Source organism: Aquila chrysaetos, chromosome 8, assembly GCF_900496995.4.
Source record: "Aquila chrysaetos chrysaetos chromosome 8, bAquChr1.4, whole genome shotgun sequence".
In the NCBI taxonomy this organism is placed as follows: Eukaryota; Metazoa; Chordata; class Aves; order Accipitriformes; family Accipitridae; genus Aquila; species Aquila chrysaetos.
Window position 1 is genome coordinate 22,430,656 of NC_044011.1, and position 19,962 is coordinate 22,450,617.

Below are 19,962 nucleotides of genomic sequence, written 5' to 3' on the forward strand. Positions count from 1 at the left end.
CCTCAACTTCAATTGGCTATGCTAACTTTTCAGTAACATGACAGTTCTCAAATGCCTGCTGTAGTGGTGAGAGCCCATTGCGCCTGATGATACTCAGATATGGCATGTATTCAGTCTGTGACAAAGAGAACGTGTTCTTTACTGAATGGAAATGTTTGAAATCTGACATGACTGATGATATAGTTATATCTTAAATCATGGAAAGTAATGAGAATTTAAGACTTCCGTGTTTTGTGTAAGAAAAATATATACACAGACTTCGAGAAGTTACTGAATCTTGACACTGAGGTACTGTGTGGGTTTTAGAAAGGAAGTGGCTTATTTCAGGGAAAAATGTGTCACCAGAAATGAAAAGCTTTTTAAAATCCTTTGAGATACCTTTTTGAGATTCTCCTCATACATACTGTACACCTACACTGGAAAAAGTGACACTCCAGGCTTTCTCTGAGTTTTCTTTTATGGTCCTTTAACACTAGTTTGGTTTACTTTTTTTTGGACAAAGTGTAAACCAAACCAATACAAAGTTAATCATTTTCATAGTTGGCTATGTTGTATATGAAAGTTGGGTGTTTTGCTTGGAAGCTAAGAGAGCTTAGATAAAACTCAAAATGATTGTGCTCTTTTTAGAACTTTGGTATACCAGATGACCAGAGATCCTGGGGAAACAGTAGCTCCACTTGTTCCTACAGTGGCCTTCTATCTCAGTCCTTTCAGGTCATGGTAAAGATCAACCTTCAGTTGTTTTTCTCTGTGTCTTTAGAAGGTAAAGTGAAGAATTTACTAACTTCTCAGATGTGATTGCTGGAGTGCAGGAAGGTCACTTTTTTTTTTTTTTAAATCCTGTTAAGTTTTAAGGATGAATGATTGTTGCTGTAGTGCTGTTGTATATCAATTCAAACACTGAGTCCTATCTGAAGTTTGCACTTGAGTACTCGAAGCAAGGCTGTTGACAAGCCTGAGACAGTAGTACTTTGCAGTTGTAAACCAATGTGTTTAAGCTCTAGAAACTAGTAAGACATCTAAACATTAAAAGTATAGTCTTATCAAATCCCAAATTATGGGAGCAGAAGAAACAGTTTAAAATATGTAAGTTACTGATGAAAAGGAGCTTGAATGCTAATAGGCAATACATGTAAGAATTCAGAAATGAAGTTAAAAGCCAGGAAGGTGTAAAAAATCCAAGCTTAAAACACAGAATTACTTTACGATGTCTGTTCATGCTAGGTGTCTTTCACTACAAGTACTATTCTTCCTTCCCTGTAAAATTTGTGTTATCAATACCTTCTTTATCGCTGTACTGTCTTCTGGATGTGTTTCTGCAGTATCATATTGTTTTTTATTCTGTGTCATTCAATATTGTTATAAAACATTAGTTGCATAGTCTAGTGTATTATGTCATATACATACCAACAGAAATGCTATCCACCCACTACTTGTGTGCCTCTTTTTGCACCCGAACTGGTTTGTTCTTGGGTGACAAAATATTATCTGTTTTTCATCATCTCAGCTTCTGTATTCTTTCATAAAACTGGCATTTTGGTCTTCAGAGTGGACAGTTACAAATACTTGAAGTACCAGGTTCCTTCCTTCTGTTATACTTGTGACACTTGAAATGGCCATTAAACTTAAAAATCATGAGTTTACTGTCAGAACCCCTGGTAGAAATTCATGCTTAAAATGCCAACAGCTTGGAAAGCTAGATAACTTTAATATGGAAGATACCTGTGTCTGCAGAAGCTGTGATGCCCAATTGGCAGAGACATGGAGGAGCTTTGACTGGTTGTTACTTCAGTTTTTCTTCCATATTTTTACTGCATATAAAAGCTCAGCCTAAATGGAAATTTTATATCTAATTAATTCCAAAATATGAGTTGAAGTTGTTTTGGGTACTCCTTGTTTGAGTCCTCATTACTACTTTTTGTGGTTTTAGAATCACATTTTCCTATTTTTAATGTTTTCCTCTTCCCTATTGCTGACCCACAAAAACAGGAAAATGACTAACTTTGCTTGTCAACTAGGCAAGATGGTGAAACTGCGTATACACCAAGTGCTATGCTTAAGTTGAAAAAAGGAGGAAAAGTGTCACTTAAAGCTTTTAAGTAAACATTTTTCAAGGCAGAACTGGGATTTGAATTGTATGCTTCTAACGCTATTTTTCTGATAACATGTATACAAACAAACTATTGCAAGGTTGTGGATGCTATCTGTGTGCTTGCAGGTACTACTGTAAATGTGAACTGTCTAACTACTCTTTCACTGCATCAAGGAAGAGGAAAACATCAAGCAATGAACTTGAGTCCATGCAAGTTCCTCTCTAAAGTTACAACAGGCTGAAATGCACTGCTTCAGACTGGCAAATAAACATTTCCTGGCACTCATTTGCATCTGATAAATCTTGCAAAGCTTATTTAAAACTACAGGTTGTATTTTACTGTATTCAGTTTTTCTTCTAAACTCAGATATGCTGTTTTTTATAAATGTTTGTGTCTCTGAATGATTTTGGCAATGAAGAATAGAGCCCCCAGTGCTGTGTTTCACATCACATCTGTACATAGGTTGTTATTTTCTGAACATAGGTCTCCCTTATTCAGATTATGGCAATGTTCAGTCTCCATTTTTTCTAGACTTAATTAAACAAGTTCATCTTTGATAACTCTGGAATTCAGATATGTTTGGCTGGTGCCAGAGGAGTTAAGAATAGGAAAACGTGGAATAAATAAAATTTCATAATAATAATATATATAAATAATGCAAGTCTAGATAAGTAATGCACATAATGTAAAACATGCTGCAATTAAAAAGGGAAAACTTAACTATGTAAGTGAATACATTTCTTACACTGAAAGGTGGGACAATTTTTATAAACTTTTCCTAAATCTTAATGCATAACATTATTTTTTTTAATGTATTTTGGGCTTCTCAAATATATGTTGCCATGTATGTCAAGTAGCTTACTTTTACCTTGCTTACTTCAATTTGGCCAGTATCTGCACTTCTCCTTGCAACGGTGCCCCAGATAAATACAATTAGAGCTTAATACTACGATTTTCTGTCAGATAGCTACTGAAAGCCCTACTGTCAGCTTAATCCTCTAATTAACATTAGATTAACTAAATCTGTAATGATATCCATGGTTACTGGCAGCATCCATAATGTGTTTCTTATGGAATGATGTCTTTCTGGTGCATAATCTGTTATAGCTAAGTGTTTGAACAAACAGTGTGGTGTACAGTGGTGGTCCACGAAAATTGTAGTAATAGATGTGTGAACTTGTTTGCCTTTTTTTTTTTTTTCCTGCTAATATGTTGTTCTTAATACTGTGGAAGTTCTGGACTGCAGATAAATTAAGTACACTTGATCAGCCTACTGCATTGATGCGGCTTGAGTTTGTTTTGCAAGTTAGATTCAGAGATCTTTAGCAGTTTCACACCTAGGTTTCAAAGATTCTTTATAAATGTGTTGCCACTAACGCGTTAACGCGTTTAAATAACAAAGAATGCTAAAGCTTTTTTTTCCCCCGTATTCTTTGTATTTTTTAATAGCCATTGCTTCCTCTGCATTTTTGCCCTTCCTCAAATGTACTCTATATATGAACAAGGCAAGATAGCAGTGTGGCAAACTAATTTTGTTTATTTAGGAAACGAGCAGAGTGCTTTCAATTAGAATTAAAGAAAGCAGCAAAAGTAGATATTGAAGCCTGTTGATATGACAGAGAAGACAAATAGAAAATTTGACAGAAACAAACTCGAAGAAAATTATGTGGCAGTAAAGTATGCCTTAGTACTTTCAAACTGCTTTATCTAACAGCTTGCATCTCAAGCCATGCTTTGAGAATGTGGTCATCCTCTCCTTTGGATGTATTTAGCTATTATTTGTCTTCTGTTAAAGGCAGCTGCTGTTGAGTAGGTTTGTGTATTATCTATTGAACTTCCATCTGTGTAGCTGTCCTGGTTTCAGCTGGGATAGAGTTGACTGTCTTCCTAGTAGCTGGTAGGGTGCTATGTTTTGAGTTCAGTATGTGAAGAATGTCGATAACACTGATGTTTTCAGTTGTTGCTGAGTAGTGTTTGGACTGATGTCAAGGATTTTTCAGCTTCTCATGCCCAGCCAGCGAGAAAGCTGGAGGGGCACAAGAAGTTGGCACAGGACACAGCCAGGGCAGCTGACCCAAACTGGCCAACGGGGTATTCCATACCATGGGATGTCCCATCTAGTATAGGAACTGGGAAGTGGGGGCAGGGAATCGCTGCTGGGGGACTAGCTGGGTGTCGGTTGGCGGGTGGTGAGCGGTTGCACTGCGCATTACTTGTGCATTCCAGTCCTTTCGTTATTGCTGTTGTCGTTTTGTTAGTGTTGTCATTGTCATTGTTGGTTTCTTCTTTTCTGTTCTGTTGAACCATTCTTGTCTCAACCCGTGGGTTTTGCTTCTTTTTCCCGATTTTTCTCCCCCATCCCACTGGGTGGGGGGGGAGTGGGTGGGCAGCTGTGTGGTGCTTGGTTGCTGGCTGGGGTAAACCACGACAGTAGCACTGAGGACAAAACTAAGATTGTAGTCTTTTTTTTTTTCCAGATGGCAGGAGTTGCTCAAGTTTAGGAGGTACATACAGAAGAAGTCTTTTATAGCACAAGAGTATCTGGAAAGTGTACCAGCAAGAGCTGCTAGTCATGACGTACTTAGCTATAGCAGAAAAGCTAAGCTTTGAATCCCAGTAGTAAGGTAGAATAAAATGCTGGTTCTCTAGAATAATTATGACCAGTCAAGGCCTCTTCCATTAGAGAGAAGTCACGTATGGAGTAACACATCTTCATATAGCCCATTATTATGGACATAGTACCAACAACTGGTAGATAAGAACGTGACCAGACTTTAAGCCTCATTTCCCTTTGTTTTTCTTCTGATGTTCTTGCATGAGTGGAAAATTGTATTAAGGAGAGGAGTAAGACTCTGGTGATGATGGGAAGATGTTCTGATATTAAGCGGTATCTTAGTTAAGAATTATGTTCCTGCAGTTAAATTTTTTTAAAAAGCTACTTAATATTTTGTAGTCGGAATAACAGAAAATTGATCTAATGGCATAAAACACCACCCCTTAATCTGAAATCTTGGAATAGTTAAGGAGGGGAAAAGCCAGTACTTGATCAATATTAGCCTCTAATTTGGAGGAAAAAAACCCAAAGGAAAACCAGCACCTTATTAATTATTTTGCTTGGTTTTGATAAGTGTATATGTTTTGCTTCGTTATTTTACATTTAGTCCTAGTACAACAAGTACTATAAAAGGTGTATGTTCACTCAGCAAATTTCCTTTGAACAGATTGTGTGAAATGTTTAATTTTACCTAATTTACATGTGCAAAGGAGCACAATGCATTTTTAATGCCTTTTTGTTTCCAACCTGTCCTTTCTTAACATTTATTCTTTCTGATACATTAAAAACAATAGAAATCTGAACACATTTAACATTTTTATCTTCAAAGTAATTGTTCAGGTGGCTTCTAAATGTATGTATTAAACTATTTAAGATTCACAGCTTTTTAAAATAGACTCAGTTAATGTATCAATTTAACTTTTTACAAGGTTGTACATTTCCAGTAGCTTCTGAAGTTTTGGATATTAAGAGACTGGTTGGAATAGCAAAAGAGTAGGATTTTCAGTTTACAGTACCTTTGAGCTACACTGTTTTGTAAAACCCTGTAAAATATCATAACTTCTACTCTATCCTCCATGTTTTTAATACAGCTCTTTTGTAATCAGGGGCTTATCAGCTGCTAGGTGTGGAAGTTCTGTAGTTTGGGCTCGTCAGCTATCAGAGGTACCTTTTGCATCATTCTGTCAGGTGTATTATTGGTTCATGTGAGCAAATGTGTTTTTTTCTTTAAAAAATTTATTTACAATACTTAGCTACTTATCTTAAATAAAGGCATCCATGTGCACAGCTACAAATACTTGCTCTGAAAAAAATTCCCATTGTCTTGGGGGCACACGGGCAGAAACTGTTCTGCTAGACTGCCTTAAAAAGTGAGAGCACCTATTACATGTAACATGCTGGCTCCCATTTCACAGCTTGTTCATGTTTCTTTGGAAGCTTTTTTCCATCCAGAGTAAAAGGTGTTGCTTATTCACTGAGCTGGAGGCCTTGTGTAGAACGTGACCGTTTCTGCACAGCAGGCAACCTTGTAAAATGTCAGTCTTGTGTTTTACTGGTTTCATCTTCATTGGAGCATGCCTTCCAGCATCATTATTTCCATTCTGGTGAATACTGTCAGCTTTTTCCTTGTCAGTTTCCTCAATTTATTAAAATCACTCGTGGTCAAGAAGCGCAAGCACTAAACATTGTTCTGTGACAGTTTGGAAAATGACTGTGTCTAATTTCTCTGGTCCAAATAATATCTTTTAATGGTTTTTATTTTGGGATTTATAATAGCCCAACAGTTTTCACCATATTACAGTTTGTTTTGTTTTGGTTTTTTTTTTTGTAGGCAACAACTTTTTGTTTGTGTTCTTGTATCTAATTGTAGTTTTCAATATAGACTTGCCATACTCTTTGGTACATTGTTTTTTATAAGAATATGTATGGTTCATGTAGAAAAAGTTCTGTAACTTTGTTCATCTTTGTGCCTTAGTATCTTTTTCTTCAATAGCAATTTTCTGTCTTAATGGAAGCAGAGCAATGTCCTGAAGCAGTTCTTGTTGAGTTCAAGTATCTGCTATGGTTATGGACCGTAGAATTTAACTAGCATTTAAGTATTTGTACCTAAAATGCAAGATAGGTCTGCTTAGAATTTCGTGTATGAACAAATACTGAACATCCCCCAAAGAAGGTGGTTGTTTTTCAGCTGAGGCTCAAGCCCAAAGCTGATTAGTAGTCTGTAGTGAAATAAATTTTAATTCAAGATTGTAGCTCGCCAAAGTGCAAAAAACCCCCAAATCTGAAACTGTCAACAGTCTGAACATTTACTGTGGTGTGGATAATATATATCTCATCTACAGTTTCTTTTGGTTATAGTAAGGACTTTGTGCCTAGTTTTACCAGATCTGAGAAGTGCCCTAACTACTGGCTTGGGAATATGTCTCCATCTCTATTGATTAGGAGGTGGTGGGCATGGTGAGGATGATCAAGAAGTCAGTTTTGTCACGATGCAAAGTAAAAATGCTTGAAATATGAACTGTTCCACATAATGTGCTTCCATCTTTTCAGTCCCCTTTCTGTTGGCAATCCCATGCCACCATTCCTACTGTCTTTACCTTTAATGAAATTCTAATGCATACTGTCATTTCCTTTCGCCTTCATTATAGGTAAGGCTTTCAAAATTGGAGTCTTTGGCTGACTTTTTGTAAAATATGTAAGTAGAGTATGTCTATCTTTTGTCTTTTTAAGGAAGAGACCACAGACTAAAAGGGGACATTTCTGAGGATTTGCTATTTAATTACCATAACCTTGCAAGCCGAAATGCAAAAGTTAATGTCAGTCAGTGAGTCTGTCTCCCTTGTACTCATGAACAATTCCTGTTTTTTTGTTATTAAATGCATTTGTGTTGAATTTGCAGTAAGGGGGTGTATGTGTGTATACATAGTGTTTTCAGTAATTGCTGTACTGCTGGATCTTTTTGGTTTTGGGTTTGTTTATTTTTTTTCTTTTAAACCATACTCAATCTGTTGAACATCTTTTGATTCTTTGAAATCATGTCTTACGTAAGTTCCTAAACTGCCTTTTTCAGCAGCTGCTAAATTCTTGATATATGATTAGGTTGTTCTTTTGGTCCTCTGAAGTCACAAATCTTCCACTCTGAAATCTGCCGTGTGCTGTGACACTGCAATCTGCACTGCCATCCCTGAAATCAAGGAGGGGCATCAAGTAGGTGTATTTTTCTTATACGGGGCTAACTTTGCAGAGAAATAAAAAGGTGAATGTGTGGACAAGTCAAAACTTGCAAATTTGACTGACTTTTAAGAAAAAAATTCATTGACTCTACCACAGATAACGTCAGCTCTCTGGCCCAGTCAGGGTCTAGTGTGGTTATAATTTCACCAGCAGAGTGGGAGAGTTGAGAATTCACAGAACCTAAATTAAGTAAGGTTTTAGCTTATCTTACCTTGAAGTTGTCACTGCACTAAAAGTTTGCAAAATACAATTTTCCAGAACTTATAAATGCTGAAAATACTTGCAGCTTCAACATACTTAATTGTACAGGACTAGTAAATACATTTTTTTTTTTTTTTTTCTTCTGCAACTTTAAAAGGCCACCTCATTAAGCTTTTGGAGATAGTTTGCAGAATGGTTGTGGAAGATTTGAACAGATGTAAGATGATTTTACTTTTTTATATACTACCAGTTTGCTGGTATGCTTTTCTTGGTCACTATTCTTATATTTAAACTTCTTTTTCATACTGAAGTAATTTTGGTGCAGAAATAGAAGTTGTGGATCAGGAAAGCTTTCTTTTGCAAAATTCCTTGCACTCCTGCAATACAATCAACAGAAATGTACTTGCATAGGTAACTTCAACATGTAAGAGGCATGGTGGTGTTTCTGAATTACCTGGATGATGTGCAGGCAAATAGCACCATCCTCTGGCATTATAATATTAGTTAAGAATTAAACCCGAAATTGCTCTCTAGTTATTTTTGGAAATTCAATATAATTGTAATAGAATGTACATGTTGTACTTTCAGTTTTACATACTCATTTTGGGCCAAGGTTTTAACAGAAATTCTGGTAATTTGCATGGACCCTATGTATTCTGTTCAATTCAGTGACTGGCTAAAGAGGATATCTTTTTAGGGTTATCCTGCCCATAGTGCTGACTCTGCTCTTTACATGACCATTTATGGTAGGAAGTTGCACTTCAGAAATATCAGACTGAGCTTTTTCTAAATCTCGGTGAAAGACAATTCACAGTCATTTAAGAAAAATTCGTTGAATTAGAAAACACCACCAACGACTTACGGTTGTGTATGTGTGGGAGAGTAAAGGTGCTGTTACAGAACAACTGCAAATGTCTAATAAATTATTTTTACAGCCGATTGTAGCTTCAGTTACAGATTGAGAAGGAGCATCATTGGCATTGCTAGAGTGCAAAGCAACATACCTCCCACAAATAAGGTTTCAGTAGTTACAGGATGAGTTGTACTGAGTTATGGTTATGTGAAGGACTGGATTTTAGTCCATTTAACTGTAAGTGGTAGGCATGAGAAATACCGCAGGGACATTCTTTTCAAAAACTTGACAGATGAGAAAGTCACTGTTTTTATTGTTGTGATTTCCGATTGGACCTTTGCATGTTTACGTATCAGAAACATCAAAAGGAGGCAGCTGATGTTTGTGTAATCTCTAGAAGAAAACAGACACCCCTCCCCAGTCTGCCTTTCTGTACAGCAGATCTCCGTTCTTTTACACAGGAGGCGTGCGCTTAGTGAAACTGGAAATCTTGAGAGTTTTACTCCAGTGACAGTGCCTTTCTTTCCCCTAATATATTAACTGTGAATGTAAACTAGAGCAATTATCCATGTTTCTGGAAAGACCATACCAATGGTCTACATATATAGCTGAACTATACATTCCTTTGTTGACCTGTGTTGCTTAAACATAACTTCTTAGAGACAGATGCTGATTGGAATGTCGTATTAAGCATCCAGATATCGAGACATACAAGTTTAATTTGCTAAAACACTGAATGCTTCCAGTTGTAATAGAGGTCAGTAAAAAGTTTTATATAAAAATATATATTATACCATTCTCTGAGATATTAGGTTTCTGTGGGACATCAGATATTCTAAATTAAATGAACGCCATTCAATGGAATGATTGAAATAAAGAGTCACAGAGAAAAAATAGCTTTAATAGGTACCATTAATTTTGTGCTGTTTGAGTATTTGAATACACGTAACTTGACTAAGTCCTAATGGCCAGAAAAGTTCCATGGGAAGGTGTTTGTTTCTGGTAAGAAGAGCAAGAGAACACAACACTAGCTGACTGCTGTATTCTGTATCATTTGACTTCAGTCGGGGAGGAAGTGTTGGTGGCAAGAGAAATGGTGAGACTCCAGAAATTTTGGCTAAGTGCCGGGCAGGAAAGAAAATGTGTTATTGCCTTGTTTGAACACATTCCAGCCCATCTGCTTCAACCTGATCTAATGTGAGTGTCTGTGTCCTGATTCTCTAATTTAGTAGTGTTCCAGGTTTTTTTGCTTAATTCCTGTTTGTGTCCTAAACACAACATTTCCTCATGTAATTCCAAGTTTTTCACTGCAGTTCCATTTTTTCCCATTGATCATTCCAAATCCCTCATCTAGCCATTCCCAGTTTCCTACCTATTCTCCAGTCATTGGCCATGATTATTTTCCACATTCATTTTTTTCCACCCATAGTTTGTGTTCATTTTCAGTTCTGATACTCTTCTGCTTCCTTTGTTCATGTTTAGCTCTGCATGTAACTTGTCCCTCTCCTTTACACGCAATTTTTCCCCAAGTTAGGTTGTTAACTAATGTCAATTTTTTCGTGGTCACTGCAGCTCTCATTTCATCTTCTCTGCTTTATTGATTTTCATTCTTGTAGTCCTTGTCTGTTTTTGATAACCTGCTTGTATTGCGGCTTGCCAGTGCTCACTATACTGTTAGTTTTTTCTCTTGCTCCCAGTTTTCTTTACTTTTTATGATTATCTGAGGCAGATTCATGCCTCCAGTTTACTGATGTGGTAGGAAACTACGGAGACCACAGGAGACGTAGGATTTGCTCTCAGATGACACAACCAAGTCCAGCCTGGTCATAAATAGCCACAGCAGCTAGATATTGAATGCTGATGGTGCATTTTGGGGATTTAGTTGTTAAAACTTAAGCCATAAGAGCATGTGCAAATTGTTTCTATGGCCTAATTGAGTGGATTTTCAGAAGGTGAAAAGATCATTTGAAGGATTTAATTTATGCAAGTAATATTTTCTTCAGGTGCCTTTGAAAATAAACCGTTTTGTCTGATCTTTTATCTTCCAGTTTCCTTGTTCTCCCTGTCTGGAAGGAAAAAAAAAAAAGTCAGTCCCAGGCAGGTACCTCACTTGAACAAATTAATTTTGGACTAAAGAGTTCAAGTTGCTGAAAGTGGCAAGCATTGAAAGTAAAGCCTGAGCTATGAGAAGTGCCATCCAACTGTAACAGGCGAGGCTGCCAGCCCTTCTGGTTGTGCCTACTGCATATCCAGTTGTTGCACCTGCATGTAGTGAAGCAAACTGTTTCTGGAACTTCAGTCTTGGGGTAGCAAGTTGTGCTGTTTCTGTGTTGTGGGCCACAGACAACTGGCCTATCTTGGAGATACTCTGGAATATCACTCAACAGCCTGCTGTTATCCCTCCTCCCTCCTGCTGTATCAAACCTTAAAAACAAAACAAAAAATTCTTGTAGTCAGGTGCAAGTAGACTTTTTTCCCAGCATTTTTCAGTGAAAATGCCTACTCCCAGTTTATGGGGAAAAAAAAAAAAAAAAAAAAAAAGGTCATATTCACCATCTAAAACTTTGTAGAGAAGGTAATAGTTATAACAACAAGACGAAGTTACCTGGAAAACCCCTGACTGTGGTTTCTATTAGGAAATAACCTTTCTTTTAAAAAGAAAAAGTTCAGTGTGCTTGTTTGGAGAATTGTTTTCAGTAGTATCTTTAGAATGGCTGTGTCTCAGCACTGCAGGGTGACTTAGCAAGTTGCCTTTTCTATTATTTTGGGCTGTTGCGTTATTTTCGTAAGTGCTGTGGATGATCGGTAGCATCCATTTGTATATTGTGGTTCATAGTAGTATAATGGCATGCGTTTTCCTAAAAATGTATATTTTGAACTCTGTAATTTAAATACTAAAGTAACATTTTATTTTCAATTTTTTTCACATGTGACATTTCTATTAGAGCTAGGTGGTGTTTCTTTGCTATGAGAGGTGCTCTTTGGAGGGCTGCTGATGTTTCTAGGATCATAGAAGAGTGGGAGACTTTTCTAAATAATTTAATTTTTCCTTTCCCAATTATCCTGTATTGCTTTCTATATTTGCATAAGAAAGGATTTCTGTATGTTGAACTTCACACGTGCAGCAGACTTTGTCACTGATTTGTTACATCCAAAGAAATATAAATGATGGGCTATAGGGATGAGTGCACGGCAAATTATATGCAGGCAGAATGTTTTAAGGGTTAGCGAACTGTATAAATTTAGGATGTCTGGGATGTTCTAAGTTCAGTAGTTTTGTTATGTACTGGTAGGACGTGGTTGAGAGTCCTGGCCTTCTGATATTCCCAGCACTGTGATGTGTTGATAATACTAATACTCAGTACCACTGCCACTGAAGATCCAGTATGCTCTGTGGCAAGCTTAACTAAAATGTGCTGCAAGTTGCTGCTGTGTCCCACAGCATTTTGTAGAATTTGAGTGTCAAATAATTCAGCTGAATTATTAAAAAAAATAATTTCAGTAGTGTATCTCTGACAACAAATTTTTATATTCCCTCCTGTTATTGTTTTTCCTACGTGCTGTGAAATTAAGGGAGAAAAATACAATTGTACTGTTTTTAAGGCAACTTAAAAGTTTTAATTAAAGGCTAGAAGCTCGCAAGGTTTATGGCATAAATAGAAGGATATACGGTTTGAAATTTGTCAGCTGGGGTTTGTTATAGTCAAAATGTTCAAATAGCTGATTACAATGATGGATATATTAGATGTTAATATAAACCTGCATACATGTGGGCAAACAGGTGATACATGCTTCTAAGCATGAAATTGTATGTAACCAGGCTGGCATCTGTGCATCTGTTTGTCTCGTGTAGTCCATATTTGGAATATTTTCACAATTGTAGGGCCTTAAAATTAGTTTAAAATTGTAGCACAGCATATAGGAAGGGAAGTATTATCTTGATAGAGGCCTCAGTTATTAAATCTTCTTTTCAGACAGATTCTGCGTCTTGTCTGTGCTTCTGTTGTTACTAATACACTCAATAGTTGCACTGCCAGTAATGTATGCAAAAAATACATTGCTTTTTTTAATCAGTGAGTCACGAAACATACTTAGAACAAGCTCATGACATGGTGCACAAAACCAGCACAAAAAGAATGCACTCTCTTTTTTCTTTTATGCAATTGGTGGCTGTTGCTGTGTAATTGGTAGATAAAGGTATAAGTGGCTTGTTTGTGGTTATATAGGAAGTCTGCAGCAGAGTAAGGGATGCAAACTGTATCTTCTACATCAGAAGGCATGGTGTTACATGTATATTTTTCCATGGCAGTGCTGGTTTAGACAGTGCTAGGAGGACCTGCTCAAGTAAATTAATTCTGTTATTAAGTGTCAATAGCATCTAGGCTCCCCAGCCCCATTCAAAATTGAAATAGCATGCAGCTGCCTTTTTTAAGTGCTCATACCACTTTTGAAAATAGAAGAATCAATATAAACCAAGTAAAAACTTCAAAAGCATGTAAATGCCTTAAAGTTTTAAAGAAAAAGAAACTGCAGTTGGTCACAGTTAATTAACACATCATTCCCTTGGAGGTGCATTCCTTTGCCTGTGCTGGTACAGGGCTAGCAGTTGTTTTGTGTGTAGACATGGATTTATTTAAATAAATAAATAAATTGACATCTGAAAAAGCATGGACTCAAGACATGTCTAACGTGTTGACATTCTTCCTTTCTTGTTTTTCAAGCTGAATTCAGGCATATTAAAAATCTGGTTCAACTTATCAGAAGCAGGCTTCTTTGTGCAATGGTGTACTTGAGCTTAAAGTTTCAGTGCCATTATACAGTTTGAGGGGAAGACAAATTGGGAGGAGAAGCCACTATGTATGGGAATCAAAAACAGTGGCATTTTGTTTCTATTGTTGAAAAGGTATGGCCATCTGAATGAAGCCAGTGTGGATTTAAATACCCAGTGCTAGTGTGCATTTCTTCAATATGCCAATATCCCTGCTTCACTTGGTATCAACATGTCTTTCTTGAGATGGTGGTTGTTTAACAGACTCCTGTTGTTTTTATGCGCCTCTAAACTACCTGGGAACAGAGTAGACTGACAATCAGCTCTTCCAAGAACTGAAACATAACTTCCATACCTCCAACAGAATTAGAGAAAAGACCAATTTTTATCTTCCTGTTACTTTCAATGTAAGTATATAAACGAACTAAAACCGAAAAAAGAACTTCTTAAGCCTGTTATGTATGATAAAGAAGCCAAAATAATCTCGATTTGTTTTTTTGAATCTTTTACAGGTACTCCCTACAACCATTTTTACAAAGGAAATCCAAAGTCTAGGGAGTTGCTTACAGTAAAGGAAGATGATTGACTGTATCCATACACTTTTGCTATTCCAGCTTGAACACCCAGAGAGAGTGTTTTCATTTTTAAAGACTGTCCCTATGTTTTACTTGCTTCCTGCATATATATGTGTCCTGTTTATCAGTCTGCAAATAACTTTATTGTGCCATCAGATTTTGGGGTTGTACTTTTAATAATTTTGAAGTTACAGCAGGTGTCATTAGTAATACTTTTTGACTAAATCAAAAGGCCTTTAAGTCAGAAGACCAACTGGCAGTCACAGGAAGGGTAAAAGCAAAGAGAAGAATAATGAAGGGAAGAGAGCTTTGATTGTCAAGTTGTCACACACTGCCATAGTTGTACTGGAGTAACGTCAGTGCAAGTCTGTCCCTTTTGGTATTGGGCTCATCCTAATTTAATACTGAGACAAGGTGCATCAGTGCATGTTCTGTTTTGTAATAGCATTTGACTTGTAGCTATAGTATGCTTTAGTCTAGGTACTCTGTCAGTGCAGTCTAAATACCAAATACCTGTCTGAAAACTGCTTAAAATAAGCTAGAAGTTTTGGTTTTTAAACACTCTGAATTGTGAGAACTATTATGCTGACAAGCTTTTACATTTTTATAATTGATGAATGTATACTTTGTTTTCATGGAAGGAAAATTTCTTTAATTTTCCTAGTGTTAAGTTAGCGAATTGCCAGAATTTTTGTGGAGTGTCCTCTTCAGTAAAATCTCTTGCTCTGCAATTTGACACCATTGGCCAGTCAGTGAATTTACTTGCATGTAATCCACTCTTATTTTTACTTTCTGCAATGCTAGAGTAGTGAAATGTAGCAAGGAGCTATTGGGGCTTCTTCAGGAGTTTTGAAAGATATGTCTGTCTTTTGTTTTTTATTTTATGTATGCTCTTCATTTAGGAAACGTATTGTCATTGAATTACTTAGGTATGTGTTTAAGAATGTCCAAATGGCAGTAGGCATGAAGAACTTTATGAAGCTTTTCTTGGCAAAAATTTATATATTCTTTATATCCTTTCCCTTAAGAGGTTGATTTTCTTCACAGCTGCTCTTGTCCTAATCAGATTGGGATTACTGCAGCTACACTTTTCCAGGTTTGTAGTGCACTTCAGTTTCCATAGGATACTCTGCTTGTTGATTAAGAAGTGTTTTAAGAATCATATCAGCATCGTGCATTGACTTCCTTTTAGTTCCAAGGTGCAGTTTAAGGATTTGCATACGATCTGTTAAGTGCTGAATAGCTTTTGCTTTGCCTGACAAAGCAGATAAGAATTTATCATGTGGCTTTTTTCAGTGCCCTATGGATTAGATAGTAAAGTATACTCCTTTCCTGGCCTTGTGTCATTTGTAATGAAGCCCATAATTATTAATCTTTAATGGTGCCTGCAGTGCACAAAGCGCTGCTTGAATGTTGAAGTCAGAAAATTATATTTGACACTTCTGTCAGTAGTGGTACTAATAATCTTGTGTTGTCTTTACATCTATTTGAATGTCACCATTCCAGGATTATCTTCTATGGTTTGGTTTGTCTTTACATGATCCTGGTCTGCTTCCTTGTTGTGCCTATACTGAAGTATTGGAGCTTTATAAAAATAAATAATTAAAGAAAAAACCCCCACCCAAACTGTCAGTGCTGTCAATAGACAATTACTTTACTTTTTCTTGCTCTTTGTAATTTTATTTTTGTACCTGTTGTGGTGTAACTCCAGCCAGCAACTAAGCACCACACAGCTACCTGTGTGCTCTCTTCCTTCCCCCCGCCCCAGTGGGATGGGAGAGAGAATTGGGGAAAAAAACCCCAGTAAAACTCATGGGTTGAGATAAAGACAGTTTACTAGGACAGAAAGGAAAAAAATAATAATGGTAATAAAATGACAGTAGTAATAATAATAAAAAAATTGGCACATACTAAAACAAGTGATGTACAATGCAATTGCTCACCACTTGCCAACCGATGCCCAGTTAGTTCCTGAGCAGTGATCCCGCCAGGCCAACTCCCTCTACTTTATGTACTGGGCATGACAGCACATAGTGTGGAATACCCCTTTGGCCAGTTTGGGTCAGCTGTCCTGGCTGTGTCCCCTCCCAACTTCTTGTGCCCCTCCAGCCTTCTTGCTGGCTGGGCATGAGAAGCTGAAAAATCCTTAACTTAGTCTAACCACTACTTAGCAACAACTGAAAACATCAGTGTGTTATCAACATTGTTCTGGCACTGAATCCAAAACATAACACTATACCAGCTACTAGGAAGAAAATTAACTCTATCCCAGCCAAAACCAGGACAGTATCTTCTTTCAACTTTTAGTGTTTCCTGATCTCTAGTTTTAAATTTCTGTGTTTTCTGAGTCAAATAGTTGATTCATTGAATGTATTTTGTCTCCTTGCACATTTAACTTTGAATCAGTGTCAAACATCCCAACAGCATTTGTACAGAGTGAAGCTTAATTTCTGAATTGATTAGAGAAGATGTATTTTGTAAAACCTTGACTTGCTTTTGGATCATAAGTAGCAAATATTGCTAAGAGATTGCAAGTTATTTTCAAGTTATATGGTATGAATTGTTATCTTGGTGTCTTTCAACTAACCTCATTTCAATTTCATTTGTTTTTTGTAATTTTTAGTTCCTAGCAGCCAGATTTCAAACATGGTATTTTCTGAGAAATAACTGTAATTCAGCTTTCAAATGACATGTAAAGCATTCATGTTTAACTGGCAGTTGAAAGTGATGGCTGCTTGAAAATTGTTAGAATTGAAGCGGGGAAAAAACATACCAAGTTGGCAACAAAAGTAATGTAATTTTTACGGTAACTGAAGTGATTACTTATTAAAAAAATGCTGTAGGTGATCTATGTAGGAGCTTGAAGATGAAACAAAATATTTGTGCTTAACTAGTAGTCCTTGTCCAGTGATCTGAGAATTTCATATTCTGAATCTTCACTATCTGTTTGTCAGTTACATAATTTATGATTATTGTAAACCATGATTTGTGCTGTTGCCTTTATTTATCTTACTGTTTTGCCTTATTTACAGTGTACTTGGTATGCAACTATTAATAATACACACACAGACTGTTTCTTCCAGAGATGTCCAGGTGGCATATAAATAAAATATCAGCAGATAAGACAAATGAGGGAGATGAAGACCAAGTCATCAGTTAAATAAGAATGTCTCAATCTGTAGTGTGATTGTTTAGAAAAAGTTGCACAACAGCTTTTTTGGTATGCTGTCTATTATAGACACGTCTGTGGTATTCTGTTTCCTTACCTGAAATCTTCAGCAGCATTGACCACAACTTTATATATAACCTGTAAAGCAATATGATTCTGTGGTTTTAAAGGTGTAGCTGTCATACTTTAGAATGCAGGAGTTAACCTAAGTGAGTAGGACCAAGTGACTCCAACAGTTCATCTTACAGTAGTAATCTAAAATCCTTAAAAGATTAACTTGTTATTCAAAATAAGTTTTCACTTGACTCTAACTATCCGAATTGGTCTGCTACTGGAGGAGTAGCGTCATTTTTCTAGTTTTGAGATACAGCTGTAGGTGAAAATTGTTTAAAACTTGCAGCTTAATTCTGAATTCTTGTTATTGTTTTGCTTTTCTGTGTGTAAAACATCCTTCATAACACAAGGTACAGCTGCTGTCACTCAAGCTGTAAAGCTGGAAGTCTCTTTCCTTGAAGGGAGAAGGGATCCTGACATATTAAAGAGGGAATTGTGGAAAGAAGAGCTAGTTTACTTCCTTTTATTTAAACTCCTCCTCACCAGTGTAAATTTTTTTTTTTTTTTTTTTTTTTTTACAGCTTGACAAGAAACTAATAGCATTGTAGTGCTTTTAGTTGTGAAACTGTAGTTTCACAAAATTAAGAATGAACCTTACTGTAATTGTGTTTTCATTTAAGTTATGGTAAAAATGGATACCTTGAAAGTAATTAAGTTACTCAATACTGGTAATTATTTCTAAATAACCTTTAAATTAGCTAGCTTTTGGGTATTGCTTGGCTTCTTCAGTGTAATTCAGTACTAGACAACTCTGTTTCTAGGTTTCAGGGAAGGCCTGGTAGCCCACACATAGCTTGTGCTGCTGCTAGCAGTACCTGAGGTAGACATATTTTTTTTACCTTACAATAGCCTTGCGGCTCAATAATGTTAAGGCAAAAGAAAAACTCTAAATAAGTATTAACCTAATCAGCTAGTGAGCAGCTGCAAAGCATTTCTTCATCCTTGTATTGCATGAAATGCTGCTGGCATCCTGCAGAACTGCTGTGAGTAAAGGTTTTGAATGGTGTAGGTGTCATGTCAATGCTTGGAGATAAAGATGACATTTTCACACTAAATATAACTGTTTGTAGATTATTTTGAATAAATATGTAATATATGCAAGAAAGACACTGAAGTGTGAGAATGCATCATCACAGACTGGTACCTTTGGGTTGAAGTAATGTAACTTGTTAAACTTTATATTTAACACCTTTTAGTCACAACCTTAAGTTCAAACTTACTTTTTGTCTATTACTAGGAAAAACAAGGGATTCCCAGTCAGCCAGAATGGAATCTGAAATTGTGCCAAATATTACCAAAATGACAGTGTCTGGAAAGAAACAATCTATGGGATTTGAAGTTCCATGGTAAGCCAAGCCCTTGTACATCAAGGTACATCAGCAGCTCTTCTTTCAGACTGATGCACCTGTAGCAAGTTTTCTTCTTCTTTTTTTCTATTTTTTACAGCAGTTTTAGTGTCACTCTCCAGAACTAACCATCTCAGCTTCTTGTTTGACTCAGAATTACTTTCAGAAGATGGTACCTCACGTTTTGAGTTTAACAAATCCTTTCACTATGAATAGTGCACAGAGGTATCAGCTAGTCAGATTATTTAAACATCCGCTTCATAGAATACTGAACTTTCTTGGGGTTCGTTTATTTTAAATTTAGTTCTCTAAGTGGAATTATGAAATCAATAAATCTTAACTGTAATTGCTTGTTCTTCAAAGGAAGTAATATACTTAAGAATAATTTATGGGGAAAACAATCACTTATGGTTAAACTTTGCCTTCCTCTGCAGCTTTTATTAACTTTAACAGGTGTCCAGGGTACAACTGTTGCAGAGAAGAAATCGGTCCTCCTTATGCTTTAGCAAAATTGGAGTGGTTGAGCAGTAGTTCTAATTTTATCCTGACTTGGAACTGTTGGGGGGTTGTCTTGTGAGAGCATGAAAACAGACATCTGGATCAGTCTACCTACAACAGTAGTCAGCAGTGAATAAATATATAAGGACAGGGCATGCGTGTTGGGAATACAGTCTGTGATATGTCATTATGTCTAGCATTCTGTGGCTCCCCATAATTTTTTTTTTTTAAATTAGGCTGTTTCTATTAAGAATGGTTAATGGATTTTTCTTACCTGAATGTGCTTATTCTGTTTTTGAACCCAATCTTACAATAGCCACCTAATCTGTGGCAAGAAATTCATGGTTCATCCTCAGGAAAAAAATTCACAAGTGTAAGCAGTGCCAACATCCCCACTTCATCCTGCAGTGTTTGCAGTTCTGATCTGGAGAGTGTTCTGGGGAGTGAGAGGGCAGCATGGTCTTTATTTTACAGTATCTTGTGCATGTTTGATAACTGAGTGGAAAGCAAGCAGTTGCATCTACTTAGTCTCTTAAGCACATTTAATACAAGGTGTG

At 36.6% G+C, this 19,962-nt stretch overlaps 1 protein-coding gene across 3 annotated transcripts in view; it reads left to right on the forward strand.

Annotated features, from left to right (window-relative positions):
* The window catches only part of HBS1L (HBS1 like translational GTPase), a 65,550-nt gene that overhangs the window by 17,840 nt on the left and 27,748 nt on the right, over positions 1-19,962 (forward strand). For all 3 annotated transcript variants that reach the window (XM_030021196.2, XM_041125104.1, XM_041125105.1), the window contains one exon: positions 18,799-18,907. In XM_030021196.2, coding sequence (XP_029877056.1) covers positions 18,799-18,907 — 109 coding nt within the window. The remainder of the gene's footprint in view (positions 1-18,798; positions 18,908-19,962) is intronic.